General features: G+C 37.6%; 2 protein-coding genes across 5 annotated transcripts; one reads left to right on the top strand and one right to left on the bottom strand.

Moving 5' to 3' along the window:
* Positions 1-1,918: 1,918 nt before the first annotated feature.
* Positions 1,919-8,652, top strand: ppcs (phosphopantothenoylcysteine synthetase). Of its 3 annotated transcripts, none has more exons than XM_046875557.1 (4): positions 1,919-2,052; positions 4,224-4,758; positions 7,793-7,896; positions 7,976-8,652. In XM_046875557.1, exons 2-4 carry the CDS (start codon positions 4,230-4,232, stop codon positions 8,297-8,299), a joined length of 957 nt encoding a protein of 318 aa, XP_046731513.1. In that variant the 5' UTR covers positions 1,919-2,052; positions 4,224-4,229; the 3' UTR covers positions 8,300-8,652. The 3 variants fall into 3 exon arrangements, with proteins under 3 accessions (XP_046731513.1, XP_046731511.1, XP_046731512.1); XM_046875555.1 differs by lacking the exon at positions 1,919-2,052 and adding an exon at positions 3,894-4,081; XM_046875556.1 differs by lacking the exon at positions 1,919-2,052 and having other exon boundaries at positions 4,098-4,758.
* utp3 (UTP3 small subunit processome component) lies at positions 8,423-15,239 on the bottom strand. Of its 2 annotated transcripts, none has more exons than XM_046875554.1 (16): positions 15,048-15,239; positions 13,767-13,854; positions 13,597-13,653; positions 13,458-13,514; positions 13,235-13,355; positions 13,055-13,123; positions 12,850-12,971; positions 10,966-11,127; positions 10,793-10,864; positions 10,455-10,495; positions 10,252-10,348; positions 10,030-10,152; positions 9,816-9,946; positions 9,646-9,724; positions 8,867-8,974; positions 8,423-8,785 (listed from the first exon to the last, which is right to left on the bottom strand). In XM_046875554.1, exons 1-16 carry the CDS (start codon positions 15,062-15,064, stop codon positions 8,696-8,698), a joined length of 1,434 nt encoding a protein of 477 aa, XP_046731510.1. In that variant the 5' UTR covers positions 15,065-15,239; the 3' UTR covers positions 8,423-8,695. The 2 variants fall into 2 exon arrangements, with proteins under 2 accessions (XP_046731510.1, XP_046731509.1); XM_046875553.1 differs by having other exon boundaries at positions 14,936-15,053.
* Between the last annotated feature and the right edge of the window lie 3,634 nt (positions 15,240-18,873).

Below are 18,873 nucleotides of genomic sequence, written 5' to 3'. Positions count from 1 at the left end.
ATATATATATATATATATATATATATATATATACACAACGCACTTTATTTTGCACGCATTCTCTCTGTCAAATTGTCAAATCTGATCTCCATCTGTGACAACAAGGCAGACAGCACACCCCATGAGGGACATTAATTTAGCTAGTAAGCTAATGCAGGTCAGGGATTCAGTGTTCATCACTCATAGGTGTCCAGGTTTCATCAGGCAAAACCCAAATAATATAAAAATGAAAATAAAATAATAAAACTTTGTATTAATTTGTAATTTGTAATAATCCTTCTTAGGCTTTTTTTTCATAGTATTTAAACTGGTTTTAATATTAAGGAGACATCAGTGCAAAATTAACAACTGTTTAAATGAACATTTCAGTGAAAATGGTATTTGAAAGCGTTAGTATTGCCATCTCAGTATGCACAATACACTGAATCATAATGTGGAAAGGCTACAACAGCAGAAGGCCACAACGGGTTCCGCTTCTAACAGCCAGGAATCTGAGGCTTAAGATACACACCCACTCAAACTGGGGAAATATGGAAAAATGTTGCTTGGTCTGATTAATCTCAGATTTTGCTGCAATATGCAGACTGTGGGGCCATTTCTTGGGATCAGTATCATGAATCCAACCACTTACCCTGGGTCATTGTGAGTTTTGTTGCTGAACATGGGCATCTCTGACTACCACAGTGTACCAACATTATATGAACAAAGTCCATGCACAAATTCAGCAAATGTTCAAGAAGTGTGTGATGCAAATACAGTGTATTACAGTGCTTTACTGTCAACAATTCAAAGTTGATATTGCTCAAAAAGATATAAATGGTTATAAATGGTGAAGTACCTTAAATATAAATTTCTCACATTGAACATTTGATTATTTCATATATAAATACATGAAATCAGACCTGGAGCAATCCAGAAAAGTACTGGGTTGAAAGCCACATGTCTCCTGAGTTTCATGACAAATCAGATTAATGTTTGTAGGAATCTCATACTATGTCTGGTCCTTTTCTCCCTCCCTGTTTGTAAGCCACCTGCTAGACTCAGGGGGCCATTCATACTCAAATGAATGGCTGACCATTACAGGCTTTTGTTATACATGTTTGGCTATTGATATTGATTTGGCACTCATATTGATGGCCAGGTAGCCAGACAAGCTATTGCTTTACAGTCATAGCCATTTGAATCTTAACAATACAAACACACACACACACACACACACACACACACACACACACACACACACACACACACACATTTCAAGCATTTCTCTTATAAAAAACAAACAGACAATAAAACGTATAACATCGTATAAAACTGTAACTTTAAATATATTGTAACTTACAGATGTAAAATATGCTCAGATTTTCCATGCCCATGCAGATCTCAAAGTCGTTGTTGTTACTCCGCCCCCATTAAATATTTACCTCATCGCTGCTTTGTGCAAATCTCCGTTTTTTTCTTTGTTTTCTTTTTTTGTGAACAAAGTCCCAGTTAACACGAGCTGGAAACAGCTGTTTGTGCAGAACGGAGAAGTGCATCCACTTCCGGGTCAGTCACAGTGCACGTGTGCTCAACTCTTTGACCACTAAGAGTTTGTAAAGTCATTAAACTAAAAACTCGCCCACGTGGGGAATAAATTCCTCCCATATATCGTTAGAATCCTGCACTCATTGGCTACATTTTCCATCAATCATTTTGTTTCCATAATGCTACTGGCTAAGAATAAAATATTTGAAATGATAGGTGATGCAGAATTAAAACAGCTGCCTATAGAGTGAATACTGTTACTGTTTTTTTTAGTGTGTGGTCTCATTTGTTTTGTAACGCTATACCCTTCCAGGATTTTTTAACACCAAGATGGCGTTTTTACGCGAAAGTTATTCCGAAACATATACAAACAATCAACCCCCCCCCCCCCCCGAAGTACTGTGACGTAAACATAATAATAACTTCTTTTGTTTACGTCACAGTTCTTCGGGGGGTTGTTTGTAACTGGGATTAGCAGCAGTGGAAGTGTTTGTGGTGTTTGTGACTCGTTTTTGCAATAATTGTGTAAGTAGTGCATTTTTTATACATGTTGTTGTTGTGTACTGCTTACACACATTCAGCAAATACATTCGTTATACGTTTTCCATTAAAAAACAGTGATCTGAAATCGCTGCTTGAGTCTTAGAGCTTTATAATGATGTATAGTTAGTCATAGTTAACCTTCTCCATTTGTATTTAATCTGTTGTTAACATTAACACTGGGATATCGGCGTTGAATGCTAAAGGGGTTTTAAACCATGTTTTCACTAACAAATTTCATTCGTCAACACACGATTGTATTAAAGTGACATAATGTCTACATTCATTCACTAAATACATTAGAAGCTGCGGGGTTCGTCCACAATCCGCGGACTGTCGGAGTTTCGGGTTCACACTGTATCTGGACTGTTAATCAATTATAATATTTAATCACATGATTGTCACGAGTTCAATTATGATCTAATCGCAACGTAATCAAACGTTTGTATCTGTTTTAAATGTAACTTAAAATAATACTATTCACGTTTTTAATACTCTAATCAACATGGGCATGGACAAATATGGATGCTTTAATATTACATGCAAATGTATTTTTATTATTAGTGAAACCAAACTCAACTTAGAGCATGAAGACAAAATATTCTTGTAAATGTTTTAAATTAACTATGGTCTTTAAAAAACCGTAAATCATCAGGACACCAAACGGAACTTTTGCTTGCTTGATTTGAGATTTGGCGCATCAGTAAAACATCTGTTTAGTGATTAAAAATGATGTTTCGGTGGAGTTTATTTTTTAAAAATCTGAGTAAAGAAAAACACTGATACGTTGAAGCTTTTAATTTCGCCTTTTATATTTAATACAAATTAATGCCGTTAAAATGAGTGTGTGTGTGTGTGTGTGTGTGTGTGTGTGTGTGTGTGTGTGTGTGTGTGTGTGTGTGTGTGTTGGTTTTTACTGGAGCAACACTGCCCCCATATTCCTTGTTGAGAAATGGCCAAAAGCTTTTCACTGGTATTCACTAGTTTTTGTTTTACTGTGTCTCAGGTGACTGAATATAGAGGGAGTTGTATATGAACAGCTGAAGAAAATAATTAATAAGAATTTACAATTTGTCTTCTTTATTTATAAATAATGTTTATATAAACCACTGTGCATCAGTTTAGGAGCTTAAATGATGTCCACTGCGATTTAAAAATAATAAGAAAAGACGTTTTGGAGCACCAGTACATCCCATTTATTTGAAAGTATATTTTTAATATTAAATGTAATGTAATGTGGTATAAACTAAATGTAATGTAGAATATGTGCAATGTAGTGTAAATGTAATACAATGTAAATGCAGTGGCAGGCCGCAAGGCTTTCTCTTCTGGCCCAAACTGACTGATCGGAATCACTGACACAAGTTTTAATATATTTTTGTCCATGAATATAAGATAAGATATACCTTTATTCAACCCACTGTGGGAACATTTCTGAAAGGTTTACGCATATCCCAGCTTGTCAGGAAGCTGTGGTCTGGGTACAGGGTCAGCTATGGTATGGCACCCCAATTATTGAATTATACCCAATAATCTTCATTAAAAAAAAAACATAATGCACAGAAAAAATGCAATTGAATTGATTAATATAGGACACCACTGAAGCCTAAGTGTGAAATGCATGGCCTGACTCTGGGTAAATGTAACTGTAATGTAGTGTATAATAAAATGTAGTGTAAATGTATTGTAATGAAGTGTAGTGTAACTGTAATATAGTGTATAATAAAATGTAGTATAAATGTATTGTAATGAAGTGTAGTGTGACTGTAATGTAGTGTAGTGCAAATGTAAATGTAAATGTAAAGTAACAGTGATGTAAATGTAATATAATGTTCGGCTCTCATGAACTTTTATTGTGAATTCGTTTCTCGCCTCATTCAACGATCCAATCAGGACAGGCGAATTCGCACATGCGTAGTGCACCAGGAAGTCGATTTAGGATTACCTTACAAACAAAAGTTTATAATCCTTAGAAAGGCAGTTGTAGTGGTTCCAAAACACGCGCGTACATAAAGTAAGATCATTAAATGTAAAGTGACCGCAATGTGCATTAATATAATTAGAACAGACCTTTAGTCCCTAGTAAATGAAGAAAGTGTTTGCATGTGTAATGTGTTTAGTGTGAAATCTGTGCACGATGTTATGTTACATTGCAGGTACACATGATGGCGAGCTGTGACCCTGCCGCCGCGACAGGCAGCCTGAGTGAGGAGTTCGCTGCACCGGCTCATGTCGAGGAGGTACGGAGTGCGATGGCGGCGTTTGCGGAGCAGCATGCAGCTTTAGGGCGCATGGTTGTGCTCATCACTTCAGGAGGTACCAAAGTTCCGCTGGAGTCCAGGACGGTGCGCTTTTTGGACAACTTCAGCAGCGGCCGGCGTGGAGCCTCGTCAGCGGAGTATTTTCTCGCCCATGGTTATGCTGTGATCTTCCTGCACAGACACCGCTCTCTGTACCCGTACACGCGCCTCTACACCGGTATCAATCTGCTCGACTGTCTGACATTAGACACTGTTCAGGTTGGCACTAAAATAGTCACAGTGGATCAGACTAAGCTGCCAAACATCACAGAGGTCCTGAATCGGTTCCAGGCAGTGAAATCTGCGGGCTTACTTCTTCCAGTGGAGTTCAGCACCTTGTCTGAGTATCTCCACCTTCTCAAAGCTGCAGCACAAGCACTAAGTTCAATAGGTAACAAGTAGAACTGCATCACCACAATCACAATCCAAAAGGAAGGCATACCAAACTAATTTCACATTGCTGGAGTGTTACACTCAAGCATAGACATCTTTTATACCTTTATTTACATTTACGGCATTTTGGCAGACGCCCTTATCCAGAGCGACTTGCAACTGAGCAGGGGAGTGTTTTAGGGCTTTTGCTCAAGGGCCCAGCAGTGGCAGCTTGGTGGTGGTGGGATTTGAACCTGTGATCTTTTGATCCAAAGCCCAATGCCTTAACCACTGAGCTACCACCTTTATAGCTTACATTTAACATATATATATGTCCAGCGGAGTATGACAAATGCTTTTATATATATATATATATATATATATATATATATATATATATATATATATATATATATATATATATATATATATATATATATATATACATACATACATACATACATACATACACATATATATATATATATATATATATATATATATATATATATATATATATATATACATATACATACATACATACATACATACATACATACAAGTCCGGTTTGTCATTGGGAGCAATTTCTAAACACTTAAAGGTACCATGCTCATCTGCTCAAACAAGAGTAAGCAGGTATAAACACCCTGAGACGGCAAAGCCATCATATACACCACATTCTGACTCCTAGAGAAAACCAAAGATTGGTGTGAAAACTGTAAATCAAGGGGACAATAGCAAAGGTCCTTGTAAAGGGGCAGAAGTAAAAGGCTAGGAATTGTGAAAAATGTAATTTTCTGAGGTATATGTAAACTTCTGACTGATTCCACTGATCAGACATGACACTAAAAGCACCTGAAAGTAGGAACATTGCACGTGTTACAATGGAACCTGTTAAGGGTGCAATATTTTAGGCAGCAAGTATTCAGTTTTAGAAGTTGATGTTGAGGAAAAATGACCAAGTGTGAGGATCTGAGCAACTTTGACAAGGAACAAATTCTGATGGCTAGACAAATGGGTGTGAGTTTCTCTTAAAAACAAGGGTTTTATTGGAATTTCATGTTATGCAATGGTTAATACCTACCAAAAATGAAGGGAGGTGCAAGGAAGGGAATCTGGTGGATCAGTGACAGGGTTATGGATGCCCAAAACATAGTGATTTACATGGGGAGTGAAGGCTAGGGATTAGTGATTAATGTGTTGGACTTACAATTAAAAGGTGGTGAATTCAAATCCCAGTAATAACAACAGCTGTTCCTGGGCCCTTGAGCAAGACTATAACCCTTACCTGCACCATTGTGTAAAATGAAAGTGCAATGCCGTTTTCTGTGTACAGGGCTGTGTAGCCTCATGTTGACACCTGTCCACTGCTGAAAGCTTCTACAATGGGCACATGTACATCTTGCCTGGACCATGAAAAAAGGTGGCCTGGTCTGATGAATTATGTTTTCTTTTAGATTATTACATCAAGCTTTGATGTGTTGAAGCTGTTTTGGAGGCTACACAGTACTACACAGGTGGTCTAAATGTTTTGGCTGATTTGTGTACTTTCTCGAACCACATCAATAGTTCCACCTGTACACCTACTCTTATTATCCGATTAGCCAGTAATGTGGTACCAGCAGAGTGCTGTATGGCAAACGGATAGAGTGTAATTTAATGTGAGCAAACATATTAAGCATCTGTTTCTATTGTTCAACATTTAAAATTGTATTGAGAATTTCATTTCTTGCTAATTTTATTTTTTTTAATAATTTTATGTAATGTGGGCATTGAGTGTCCATTTGGATACAGATACAGTATTTTACAAAAGTGAGTACACCCAATCACAATTCAGGAGCCATTTTAATATATCTTCTCAAAGGACAATACTAAAATTTGAATATTTTAGACTAGTCAGTGTACAGCTTGTATATAAGTACAGATTTACTATACTCTGAAAATAACAACATACAGCTATTAATGTCAAAATAACTGGCAACAAAAGGAATTACACCCTAAATTAACGTCAAAACTGCGTCCAAAGTGTCAATATTTTGTGTGAGCACCATTGTTATCCAGCACTGCCTTAATCTTCCTGGGCATGGAATTCACCAGAGCTGCACAGGTTGTTGCTGGGATTCTCTTTCACTCCTCTATGACATTACTGAGCTGCTGGATGTTGGACGCATTGTGCTTCTCCACCTTACACTTGAAAATGCCCCACTGGTGCTTAATACTCTTCAGGTCTGGAGACATACTTGGCCACTCAATCACCTTCCACAAAGCAGTTGTCATCTTGGCAAGTGTTTTTGGGGTCGTTATTATGTTGGAAAACTGCTGTTTGGCCCAGTTTCTGAAGGGAGGGGCCCTCCAGAATGTCACAGGACATGTAGGAATCCATGCTGCCAGGAACCAAGTTCTTTGCTCAACCTTTGCGAGATCTGTTCCGAATGGAACTTTTGTTGGAAAACCTTTTTATGACCCTGGCCACTGTACTGTAACTCAGTTTCAGAGTGTTACTGATCTTATAGCCTGGGCATCTTTGTGGAGAGCAACAATACTAATGCTCAAATCCTCAAAGTTTATTCTTTTGAGGTGCCATGTTGAACATTCAGTGGTCAGTATGAGAGAAATTGTACTCAAAGCACCAATTTTTAACTGCTCTAATACAGGATACATTTGTATGGTCCTGTCAAGTAGACAAAAACATAAACATGATCAATAGGGCGTGTGGCTTTGCACGGTTACACGACGTACAGCTGTTTTTACTTAGGGTGTACTCACTTTTGTCGCCAGCTATTTCGACAAAAATAGCTGTATGTTGTTCTTTTTAGAGGACAGTAAATCTTTACTGCTATATAAGCTGCACATTGACCGCTCTAAAATATATGTTTAATTACTATAGTATTGTCTCTTGATAAGATCTATTAACATTGTTGCTGAAATGTGAGGGGGACTTTTGAGATCCTGTATTTGTAGCACAGTAACAAGGCGAGATATAGTTTAGTATCCTATTTTCTGATTGTATGCTTCATCAAAATTGATGTTAAATTATATTTGTTTATTTCAGGTTCCAAAGCCATGTTTTATTTGGCTGCAGCGGTTTCTGATTTTTACATCCCAGCTTCTGAAATGCCAGAGCACAAAATACAGTCCTCCAATGGACCTCTACAGGTACAGAGTTGCTTAAAAATGTTCTCATTGTCAATTTTGATGTTCTTGGAAATTGTAACCCAAGATTGTGGCCTTTCAGATAAGCATGAAAATGGTACCCAAAATCCTTAAGCCACTGGTAAAGGACTGGGCCCCAAAAGCATTCGTCATTTCATTCAAGCTGGAAACGGATCCATCCATCCTGTTGGAGCGAGCTCGTTTCGCTTTGAACACCTACAAACACCAGGCAGTGGTTGCCAATGTCCTGGACACGCGGCATGGTTATGTAGTCATCGTGACTAAAGACTCCCAGGAAGAACTGGTCCTTGCAGATGAAGAAGCTCAGAAAGATGTTGAAATTGAGGAGAAGATTGTCAAGAATTTGTCACATGCACACACTCAGTTCATAAACCAAAAATGTTAGAATTTCATTATGTTGTCCATCTTCCAACTCCTTGTTCTTCATTTCACTAAAACATTAGAGGTCCAGATGCAGGTTTAGATCAGTGGAAAATGAAGACTCGTACAGTAAAACTATAACCAATTATGACTTCCCATAAATAATCATTTTAATTATTGGTTTGTATCAAATAACCTGTTTTAATTTTTCCCTCAGACATCAACAGGGAAGCAGAACTGAACCGTTAAAAAAAACAGTTTCAGAATAAGTCAGTATAATCGCTGCTGCATGATACATTTTTGTTTACATCTATTTTTTGTTTAATGGATGTACATGTCATAAATGGTTTGCAAATAAACATCTGCTATTACCCAAAATAAATGGTCTTGACTTTTTAACTGCTTTATATGAAATGATTGATCATTTGAGCTTGATGCTCTTTTTAATTCCAGCACGGATTCCAGACAGTTCTCCACTGTATCTTGTCTCCTCACGCCGAACTTGAAGAACCTGAAAAAGATACACCTCATTTTCAGAATAAGACTAATGATGATATACACTTGTATTTTTGTGTGCGTCTTTAACTCATACCTGACCCTTCCTGCGAATCTTGGCACGTCTAAATTTCTCTCTGTGTTTGACTCTGGGATTCCGGTCAATTTTCTTTCTCTTTGGAGTGAGTCCTTTGTTCTTGGCCATCTTTACAAGCAAAAAATTGCAAATATTTGAAATCAAAATGTAAAAATGCTGTTTAGTATAAAAATTCCAATATGCAGTAAACAGTGTCTAAAATTGCACTCTAGGTGCAGGTAAGTAGGACATCAGTTTAAAATCAGAGGGAAAAAAAAAAAGACTTGAGCTCCGTCAGAATTTGTAAAATCAGCACCACAATTTCTGGCATCTATGTGAGGAATCCCTTGACTAAGTAGAGATAATCAGATGTCTACCTGTTTCATCTACTGTACCTGTCTTTAAGGATAGGGGGTTGGTATTGTTCAAAACTCTTCTATTCTCAATAAGCCCCATGCCTACTTCAGTCTAGGTGAATAGGTGGGATTGAAGAAGTAGAATTCAAATCTACCCCGTCGGTCTCCGTTTGCATCTTTTCAAAACCTACCCAAACCTGTCAAAATTATTTAACACCCTACTTTTAATGTGTCATCAACCTAAATAGCAGTACTTTTTTTTAGTTTAAGGGTAATTGGTTCTTACTTTTCTTCAAAAGGAGACCTCAGCATAATTAATGTCTTAAATTAACTCTTTGTAAAAGCCCCTATTTTCATCTTCTCATGACATCTCTTAAGTATCCAAACATTTTTAACAAGCATCAGATAAGGGCTGTTTCTCATTCACACTCAGTTTCACTGTACCTGGTATGTAATACCCCTTTTAGCCTCTCCATCCATCTCTTCTTGTTCCTGCTCCTCCTCCTCCTGCTCAATCATTAACCTACACACAGTTAGAGTCCAAATATATCTGTTAGTGTGCTCTTTGTCTCTTTGATCTTTCCAGAACATACTGATGAGAATTAATCTCTCACCCATCCTCTGGCAGCTGCTTATTCTTTCTCTTCAGCTTCAGTCTCTCCTCAATGCCCTTGTAGAAAAGCAGGGCTGCCTCTTCATCCGAGTCAGACTCTTCAGCCTTCTCCATATCTGCCACCTTCAAAACCTATGAAGACATTATAATGTCAAGTTGGCATTTATTGCATGATATTTCGATGCTGACCCTATCCTGGAAAACAAAATTCTTGCCTCAGACTTTTCTTTTTTGATGCTCTGTGTTTTTTTAGCTGGTCTCATTTGTTGGTTTTCAGTGAGCAGCTGACGAAGTTGAGGGGCGAGTCTGGCATCAACAGCTCCTAGTTCATTAATTAACTATGGAAGCAAACAGGCACCTTTAAAAAGCTAACAAATATGTATTATTATGGCACATGACTAAAAAAAATTACATATTCAAATAACATCTGAACTTACATTTCTGTAGGTCACCAATCTCTCGATCACAGGATGGTTATGTGCTGGAATTCTCTTGGCTTTTAAAACCAGGTAAAAACTGATGTTTGTGCAATAGCTGTGAGGAAAAAATAGCAAATTAGGATTTTGTGCACATTTCTTTTTTTAAATTGTTAAAAAATATATATTAATTATATATAAATATATACAAATTGAATATTTACTTAAGATAAAGTTGGTGCTTGGTCATCAGGTAATTTGTCCCCTTAAGTAAAAAAAAAATGTATTACAAAAAATTAGAACCATAGATTAAAAAAAAAAAAAAAAAAAAAGTCTAAAAGATGTCTGTCTACATAACATTTATTCATACTGCTATTAAAAATTACATTCATTTCTCAAAATTCAGTTTAACTCAGGAAGGATGAAGCTGTAACCTGACCTAAAAAATGATTACACGTAAAATATCCCGATGTTCAGGAGAAGAAAAAAATAAAAGAACAACAGTATGATCGCAGCCACTAATGAGGGATTAAACCTCATTAGCTAATTTCTACATGCTCACCTTTCCTGGTGGAATCTGTCTGCTTCTTACATTCTGCACGATGGGCTGTATCTCATCTCGTAGTTCTGTCATCTACACTCAACAAAGCAGATTCAATAAAAAGACATCAGTCTTGGATAAACTCTTTCGTTAAATATATTCTTTAATTCATATAAATTACTCCCAAACTGTACTTTAGCTTTGAAATCCTGAATGAGCTCCAGCAGCTCTGGACTCTCCTTCTTCAGCAGTTTGAGCTTCTCTTTCTGGGACATTGTGTTTAGGTCTTTAACAATCCTTTGCTCTTTCTCTGCAGCCTTTTTAGTCTTCTCATCATCTATTTCTACTGCAAACTCCTGAAAGACCAGAGATAATACACAATACTTAAATACACTGATTAGTTTTTCAACAGCACTGCTCTGACGGTAGTGTAATTCAAATCACAGGTTTATAGTATTGTGTTTATTCTAATATGTACTTGTTACTTCAGTAAAAAAAAAAAGATAATACATATTATCCAAAATACCATTAAGGATAATAACAACTGGATGCAAGAAAATGTGCAATCATTAATATGGTATGCAGATATTTTTGTTAGGAGTCTGTCAGGGCTTCGTAAAAGTTAATGTTTTCTGCCACATTAAATCGTTTCATATCATGACATGTAGACTTTTTGACTATACTGCACATCTTCACATATCAGCAAATGGAACTACTTCAATAATAGTTACATTTTATCATCTCTATATTTCCCATAAGATTAAACCAAATACAAATTATTATACACTCTTTCAACCTATTGGCATAGATTTTTTTTATCCTTTATTTTTAAAAAGAAGCAAAATAATCTGCCAATCCTTTAAGATTACATCGTTGAGAGCTAAAAACTAAATGCCTCAACCCGCTGTTTGGGAGAATTTCCACTCACACAGTATCCTCATGGCTTACAGCATTGTGGACAATTCCTCCCACTAATCCCACAAAAACGATCTGCCTCTCTGCCATCTGACATAAGGCTGTGCGGCTTTTACTCAAGCACTGCCAGACTGCATAACAGCTTCTACTCAGCACTCTGCTGCACCTCCCTTCAAACATCACCCTGAGATCCAAGTAACTCCCTCCACCCTACCACTCACACATATTAATTCAATAATGTTAAACAGGTCACATTGTTTATTACTACAGTGATGTACTGTTTACAGCACAACTCTTTCTGTCTGTACTGATTGTACTGCACAGTCAGTACTTTTACAATCAGTACTGCACTGATAAATGTCCTTTTATGTGATTGGAGTACAGTATTTATGCTTCTCTGCTCATCTTTGTACACACTGTTTCCTAACCCCCCTCCCTGCATGCTTTCAATTTACTATTGCACTTTATTTATACCCTGTTAGCACTGTGGATGAAATATATCTTTCAAAAGACAGACATTTCTCAAGGTACATGAATGGGATGACAAATATCTACTAGACTTGAACCAGTCAATCAATAAATTTAAATCCTAAACAGGTTTTTTTTTAGGTTACAATTGGACCTTGGACTTCTCTGAACATGTCACGTATGTACATGATTGGTTAGTGTAGTGTTATAACCCTTGAGATTCTGTGTTTGTATTCTTTGGTGTTTGTTGTATGTTGTGTTGTGTGCAGGTCCTATTCCCAACCAGAGTTTCCAGCCTGCCCTAGCCTGCCTTGATCCCACCTCCACATGGACGACATTATGATTGGTGTTCCTATTAAAGGAAAAAGAAGAGAAGCAACCGGGGAGGGTTGTTGTAGTGGTGTTTGGTGTGGTGTTGGGGCCTTGACTTAGTTGGTTTATGTTTGGTTTTCAACTTTTGCCTGTATTTTGACCCGGAACTTGTGCAGCCCAACCCTAGACTGGCATTAAGTAGAAGTTTTATAAGAAACAGAAAGAAAAAGAAAAAAAACAATCCTCTTCCGGACGAAACCAAATCTATCTCTAAACCCAAGACATGCTTTAAGCCTCAAGTCAAGAAAATAATAAGCAATGTCCAAGGAGTGAGTTACATCCTACATTACACACATCTGAGTCAGGGTGCAAATGAAATGTACCTGGAGCAGGTTTAGATCGTAGTCTTCCTCACTCAAGTTGGCCACTAAGCGTTTTTGAATGTTCTTAGCTTCCTCTTCTTCCTCCTGATCGTCTGCTTCCACCTCCTCCAACGGCTTTCCTTCTACAAACAACAATCATCAGTGCTGTACCATCAAAGTCTACATACAGCATCAAAATGTAAAGCATTTAGAGGCAAACACATACTTTTAGTGGTATAATCAGAGTCATAATACATTTTCTTTTTGCTCCCCCAGGCCATGTCATTTGGCAGATCTACGGAATTAAAACGATAAAATATTAGTATTCTGTCTGAAATAGAACACAATTTTATGACTTAAAAAATAAGTAAATGCTAAAATCTGCCATTGAACATTCATGATTTACCATCGTCCCTTTTTCCTTCCAGGTCACTTTCCATATCAGTCTCTTCGTGCCCTTCATTGCTGCTGTTCTCCTCTTCCTCCTCATCATCTGAATCCTCGAGTGTTAAGGGCATCACCTCTTCCTAAACACACCACGAATGATCAGAAATTGCTGCAGCACATCTTAAAATAGGACTCAATACATTCATGGTATATTGATCAATTAGTAATTAGAGAAAAATTACCTCATCTGCCTCATCCTCTTGTTCACTGTCCAGCTGCACACCTTGAGCCAAAAGATTCTTTAAACATAAAATAAATTGTCAGTAATCGTCACATTTCAGACATTAAAAGAGCAACACATCTGTGTGGACATCAACTCACTGAGATTTTTGCATTGTGGAAATGTTCTATTTTATCCTGCATACTCTCAGATGATCTCTGATGAAAGAAACACAAAATAATGTTAAAACTAATTTCATCAGGATGCTCCCCATTACACACAAAGCAACACAGTTGTCCCACAAAATCCTTAAGATCTGCAACACCTTTACCTTATCTGGAATTTCCTCATTTTCATAGCGGGCAGGATCATCACTGTCGTACTCTTCAACTTTTTTTGCTTTGAGCCTTCGCACAACTCTGATAAGAGAAAATACACAATGAATCAAGATTTTGAAATGTGGAACAGGTCCACATCTAAAATTTTAAGATGTGTGCCATCCTATAGTACTATTTAAATCTAGTACATTAGATTTCATCACCTCATGTTATATATATATATATATATATATATATATATATATATATATATATATAGTGGCATGTCACATTTAAACTGTTTACACTGGCTTAATAGAACCCTGGGGCCTTTTTTTCGGGAACACTGCAATCACAACTGTAGACCAAAACAACTGGACAACAATATCATATACTGGACAACACTCATATCTAATTATTTACTTGGTTCATGCTCGCTGTGGTTTTTTCCAATTTCATATTTACACTCAGAAAAGGTTTATTTACATTAAATTCTGAAAGAAAATATAAATATTTAGTATGTTTTCATCCTATGTGACCTTCTTCTATACATTTCTATAATACAGACACAGGAAGAAAGTCTGATATTTGAGGATTTTTGTACTGAGGTAGACTGGAGTTTCCTGACCAGGATGGATCACACCTAAATTTAAGCAAAGCATTATGAGACTCCATTATATTTTTTCTTAAACTTTGCTGTTTAAGATTTCTTAAACAGCTACAAAATGCCAAAGAATAAATATTGATCAGGGTGGAGGTTTGGACATAGTCAACAGGCTAGGTTTATTACTTTATAAACTAGCAAATGATTACATGCTGTAATAGTACACAGCCTTCATTTCTGAGAATAGTAGCATGCAGGGAATGATATTCTAGCCCGGGCCCCAGTGTAGGGCACTTTGTATGGTACTTAATTATACACAGTGAAAGGGAGCTCCGGGTTGAGTTTAAAATAGTTAAGTACAATACATAGTTGAGTATGCAGTAATGGTGTGATAATCATGAATGTGCACTGTGGTAGAGATCTGATTTTGATAAATAATGTAATAAGTGATTTAGGACGCGGCCTTTGTAATAAAAAAAAAAATCCCTCTGTATTATAACACAAGACAATCGTGAACATGATGGTGTGTGCTACTTCTGCTAATGTGATAAAATCACCGTTAATAGAACAAATACTCACAGCACGGTTAATACCCCGGGTTTATATCCGCTCTTCACCCTCATATTACACGTGCATTACTGCATTACACTCCACACTAACACGCAGTTCATAAACCTTTAACTTTACATACCGTCTTGCCCGAACCATGCTGCTCTCACGGCTTTACCACCGGCGCTCAATCAACTGAGCCAACTTTCGATCTGCTGATTATATATTATATATAAATATATATTAATGTGTGTGTGTGTGTGTGTGTGTGTGTGTGTGTGTGAATCCTAAACTAAAACCAACCACGAGAATTCCAAACCGCGGGTGCGCGGACCATAGATCCCTTCCGGTTCAGTAATGTCATGACAAAATAGAAGTTCTATAAATGTGAAGTCGTTTTCTATGTCCCAGTTTAGAGTTTACAGGCATTAATTTCGAATGAACAAATGAATATTATATCCCCTGTTTGTATCCCGAATCTTTCAGGAGTGACGAAGCTGTTATGTGATTCAAAGGAAGAAAATCTCTCTAACGGGATCCGTTGATAAAATAAAGACACGGCGAGATAAAACATCTCTGAAGATCATATCAGCTCTCGTACTTCTGTTTGTATTCATTTATTTATTACCAAATCTTTCATTATGGAACCAGAAAAGAGCGAGTAAATAATGAACATCTGAGTCCTCAGTACTGCTCCTGCATTTCTTCAGCTCCTGAAGTGTCAGTAATATTCATTAAATCATTTTGTAAAACGGCTTGCAAATCTTCTAGCATCTTCTATGCACTTAGTTTGTGTGTGTGTGTGTGTGTGTGTGTGTGTGTGTGTGTGTGTGTGTGTATACATACATACATACATACATACATACACAGTAGTGTGAAAAAGTGTTTGCCCCCTGAACCTGATAACTGGTTGGGCCACCCTTAGCAGCAACAACTGCAATCAAGCATTTGCAATAACTTGCAATGAGTCTGTTACAGCGCTGTGGAGGAATTTTGGTCACTCATCTCTGCAGAATTGCTTTAATTTAGCCACATTGGAGGGTTTTCGAACATAAACCGCCTTTTCAAGGTCATGCCACAGCAAAGTGTTCAGGTCAGGACTTTGACTAGGCCACTCCAAAGTCTTCATTTAGTTTTTCCTCAGCCATTCTGAGGTAGACTTGCTGGTGTGTTTTGGATCATTGTCCTACTGCAGAACCCAAGTTCACTTCAGCTTGAGGTCACGAACACATGGCTACACATTCTCCTTCAGGATTTTTTTGTAAACAGCAGAAATAATGGTTCCATTTATCACAGCAAGTCTTCCAGGTCCTGAAGCAGCAAAACCCCAGAACATCACACTACCACCACCATATTTTACTGTTGGAATTATTTTCTTTTTCTGAAATGCGGTGTTACATTTACGCTAGACTTAATGGGACACACACCTTCCAAAAAGTTCAACTTTTGTCTCATCTGTCCACAGAGTATTTTCCCAAATATCTTGGGGATCATCAAACTGATCAGATCAGACTGAGATTAGCCTTTATGTTCATTTTGCTAAACAGCGGTTTTTGTCTTGAAACTCTGCCATGCAGACCATTTTTCCCCAGTCTCTTTCTTATGGTGGAGTCATGAACACTGACCTTAACTGAGGCAAGTTTTATCTCAATTTCTCACTAAACCCATAACTACTATTAATCTTGATGAGATAACTAAGAACATAGACCTTATCCTCACTAGCACATTAGACACCGTTGCCCCTATCCGGTTAAAAAAGGTTAGAGACCAAGCACCTGCATCTTGGTATAATAGTCATACACATGCCCTCAAGAGAACAGCACGTAATCTGGAGAGAAAATGGAGGAAAACTAAATTGGAGGTATTTAGAATCGCGTATAAAGACAGTATGCTCAGCTACAGACGGGCGCTAAAAGCTGCTAGAGCTGAACACCTGAGCAAACTTATAGAAAACAACAAAAACAATCCCAGGTTCCTTTTCAGTACAGTAGCTAAACTAACTACAAATCAGGGCTCTGAAAATTGTGTTCCATCACAGTTTAGTAGTGAGGACTTTATGATTTTCTTCACTGAAAAAATAGATAACATTAGAAAAACAATTGTGGCAGTTCAACCTCTTACAGCATCTCCTGAGACAGTGTTACCTTCAACTCCACAACTCCACTGTTTTACATGTATAGGACAGGAAGAGCTGTATAATGTTATTGCCAAAGCTAAATCGACAACATGTCAGTTAGATCCAATTCCTACTAAATTACTGAAGGAAGTGTTATATACAACTGGTGAGCCTCTTCTAAATATTATTAACTCCTCACTATCTTTAGGTCACGTCCCTAAATCCCTCAAGTTAGCAGTTATTAAGCCCCTCATTAAAAACCTAATCTGGATCCAAACACGTTATCAAATTACAGACCAATTTCAAATCTCCCATTTATGTCTAAGATTTTAGAAAAGATTGTCGCTGCACAGTTATGTTCCTACCTGCAAGAGAACAATATCTTTGAAGAATTTCAGTCAGGTTTTAGGCCCCATCATAGCACAGAAACTGCTCTAGTTAAAATAACTAATGACCTGTTTTTAGCTTCAGACCAAGGCTTCATCTCGCTGTTGGTTTTACTAGATCTTAGTGCTGCATTCGACACTATAGACCATGATCTCCTCCTAGATCGCTTACAAAATTACATCGGCATTCAGGGACAGGCATTAAGCTGGTTTAAATCCTACCTGTCCGATCGTTACCATTTCGTAGATTTGAATGGAGAGCTATCCAGGCTAATGCAAGTAAATTATGGCGTGCAAGGTTCAGTTCTAGGACCCCTGCTCTTCACAATATACATGCTTCCGTTAGGAAATATTATTAGAAGGCATGGAATTAGCTTCCATTGTTATGCTGATGATACTCAGCTATATATTTCATCTAAACCAGGCGATACAGCTCAATTAACCCGGATGACTGAGTGTGTTAAGGAACTAAGAGATTGGATGACCCATAACTTTCTACTTTTAAATTCTGATAAGACTGAGATTTTGCTCATCGGCCCAAAAACTGGTATACAGATGCTCCAGCATCTCAACCTGCATTTAGACGGATGTTCTGTAACCACTAGTTCAACGGTAAAAGACCTGGGTGTTATTTTAGACAGCGACTTGTCTTTCAAAAATCACATCAATCAGGTTACAAAACAGCCTTCTTTCACCTTAGAAATATTTCTAAGCTAAGAAATATGTTGTCTATATCCGATGCAGAGAAGCTCGTCCATGCGTTTATGACCTCCAGAATAGACTACTGTAATGCGTTACTAGGTGGATGTCCTGCTTCATTAATAAACAAGCTTCAGTTAGTCCAGAATGCAGCAGCCAGAGTTCTTACAAGGTCAAAAAAATATGATCACATAACCCCGATCTTATCGTCCCTACATTGGCTTCCTGTTAAGTTTCGAATAGACTACAAACTATTACTTCTCACTTATAAAGCACTAAATGGTTTGGCTCCTGTATCTATCCAGTCTTTTAACACGCTACAATCCGCCACGCCCCTGAGATCTCAAAACTCTGGGCTTCTAGTAGTTCCTAGAATAGCAAAGTCCACTAAAGGTGGTAGAGCATTTTCACATTTAGCTCCTAAACTCTGGAATAGTCTTCCTGACGGTGTTCGGGGCTCAGACACACTCACCCAATTTAAGTGTAGATTAAAACGTATCTTTTAGCAAAGCCTACACATAACACACATCACATCATAACCTTGTGCTCCAGAACATCTGATCACATGCACATTATCAACTTGTGCTGTTAATATCATGAACAGCAGCTACGCTAATTCCTCTCCACTGCTTCTCTTTCTCTCCCCATCCCGAGGCATCCTGAGGTTGCTCCAGCTCCAGTCACCTCCCACCTCGTGATGATTACGGACCTTTAAAGAAGTAGATGCCGAACTCACAAACATCCTGAACCATCTAGAGACGTACCAG

The sequence above is a fragment of the Silurus meridionalis genome, chromosome 19 (assembly GCF_014805685.1).
Source record: "Silurus meridionalis isolate SWU-2019-XX chromosome 19, ASM1480568v1, whole genome shotgun sequence".
In the NCBI taxonomy this organism is placed as follows: domain Eukaryota; kingdom Metazoa; phylum Chordata; class Actinopteri; order Siluriformes; family Siluridae; genus Silurus; species Silurus meridionalis.
The sequence above is the reverse complement of the archived record's forward strand: the minus strand, read 5'-3'. Positions and strand labels throughout refer to the sequence as shown.

Coding starts and splice junctions, on each gene's coding strand:
- utp3 (XM_046875553.1), bottom strand. CDS start 14,979: ATGAGGGTGAAGAGCGGATATAAACCCGGGGTATTAACCGTGCT. Junction 10,496..10,792: donor GACAGATTCCACCAGGAAAG/GTGAGCATGTAG, acceptor TTTTTACTTAAG/GGGACAAATTACCTGATGAC. Junction 10,349..10,454: donor AAGCACCAACTTTATCTTAA/GTAAATATTCAA, acceptor TTTTCCTCACAG/CTATTGCACAAACATCAGTT.
- ppcs (XM_046875557.1), top strand. CDS start 4,230: ATGATGGCGAGCTGTGACCCTGCCGCCGCGACAGGCAGCCTGAGTGAG. Junction 4,759..7,792: donor ACAAGCACTAAGTTCAATAG/GTAACAAGTAGA, acceptor TGTTTATTTCAG/GTTCCAAAGCCATGTTTTAT. Junction 7,897..7,975: donor CCTCCAATGGACCTCTACAG/GTACAGAGTTGC, acceptor GTGGCCTTTCAG/ATAAGCATGAAAATGGTACC.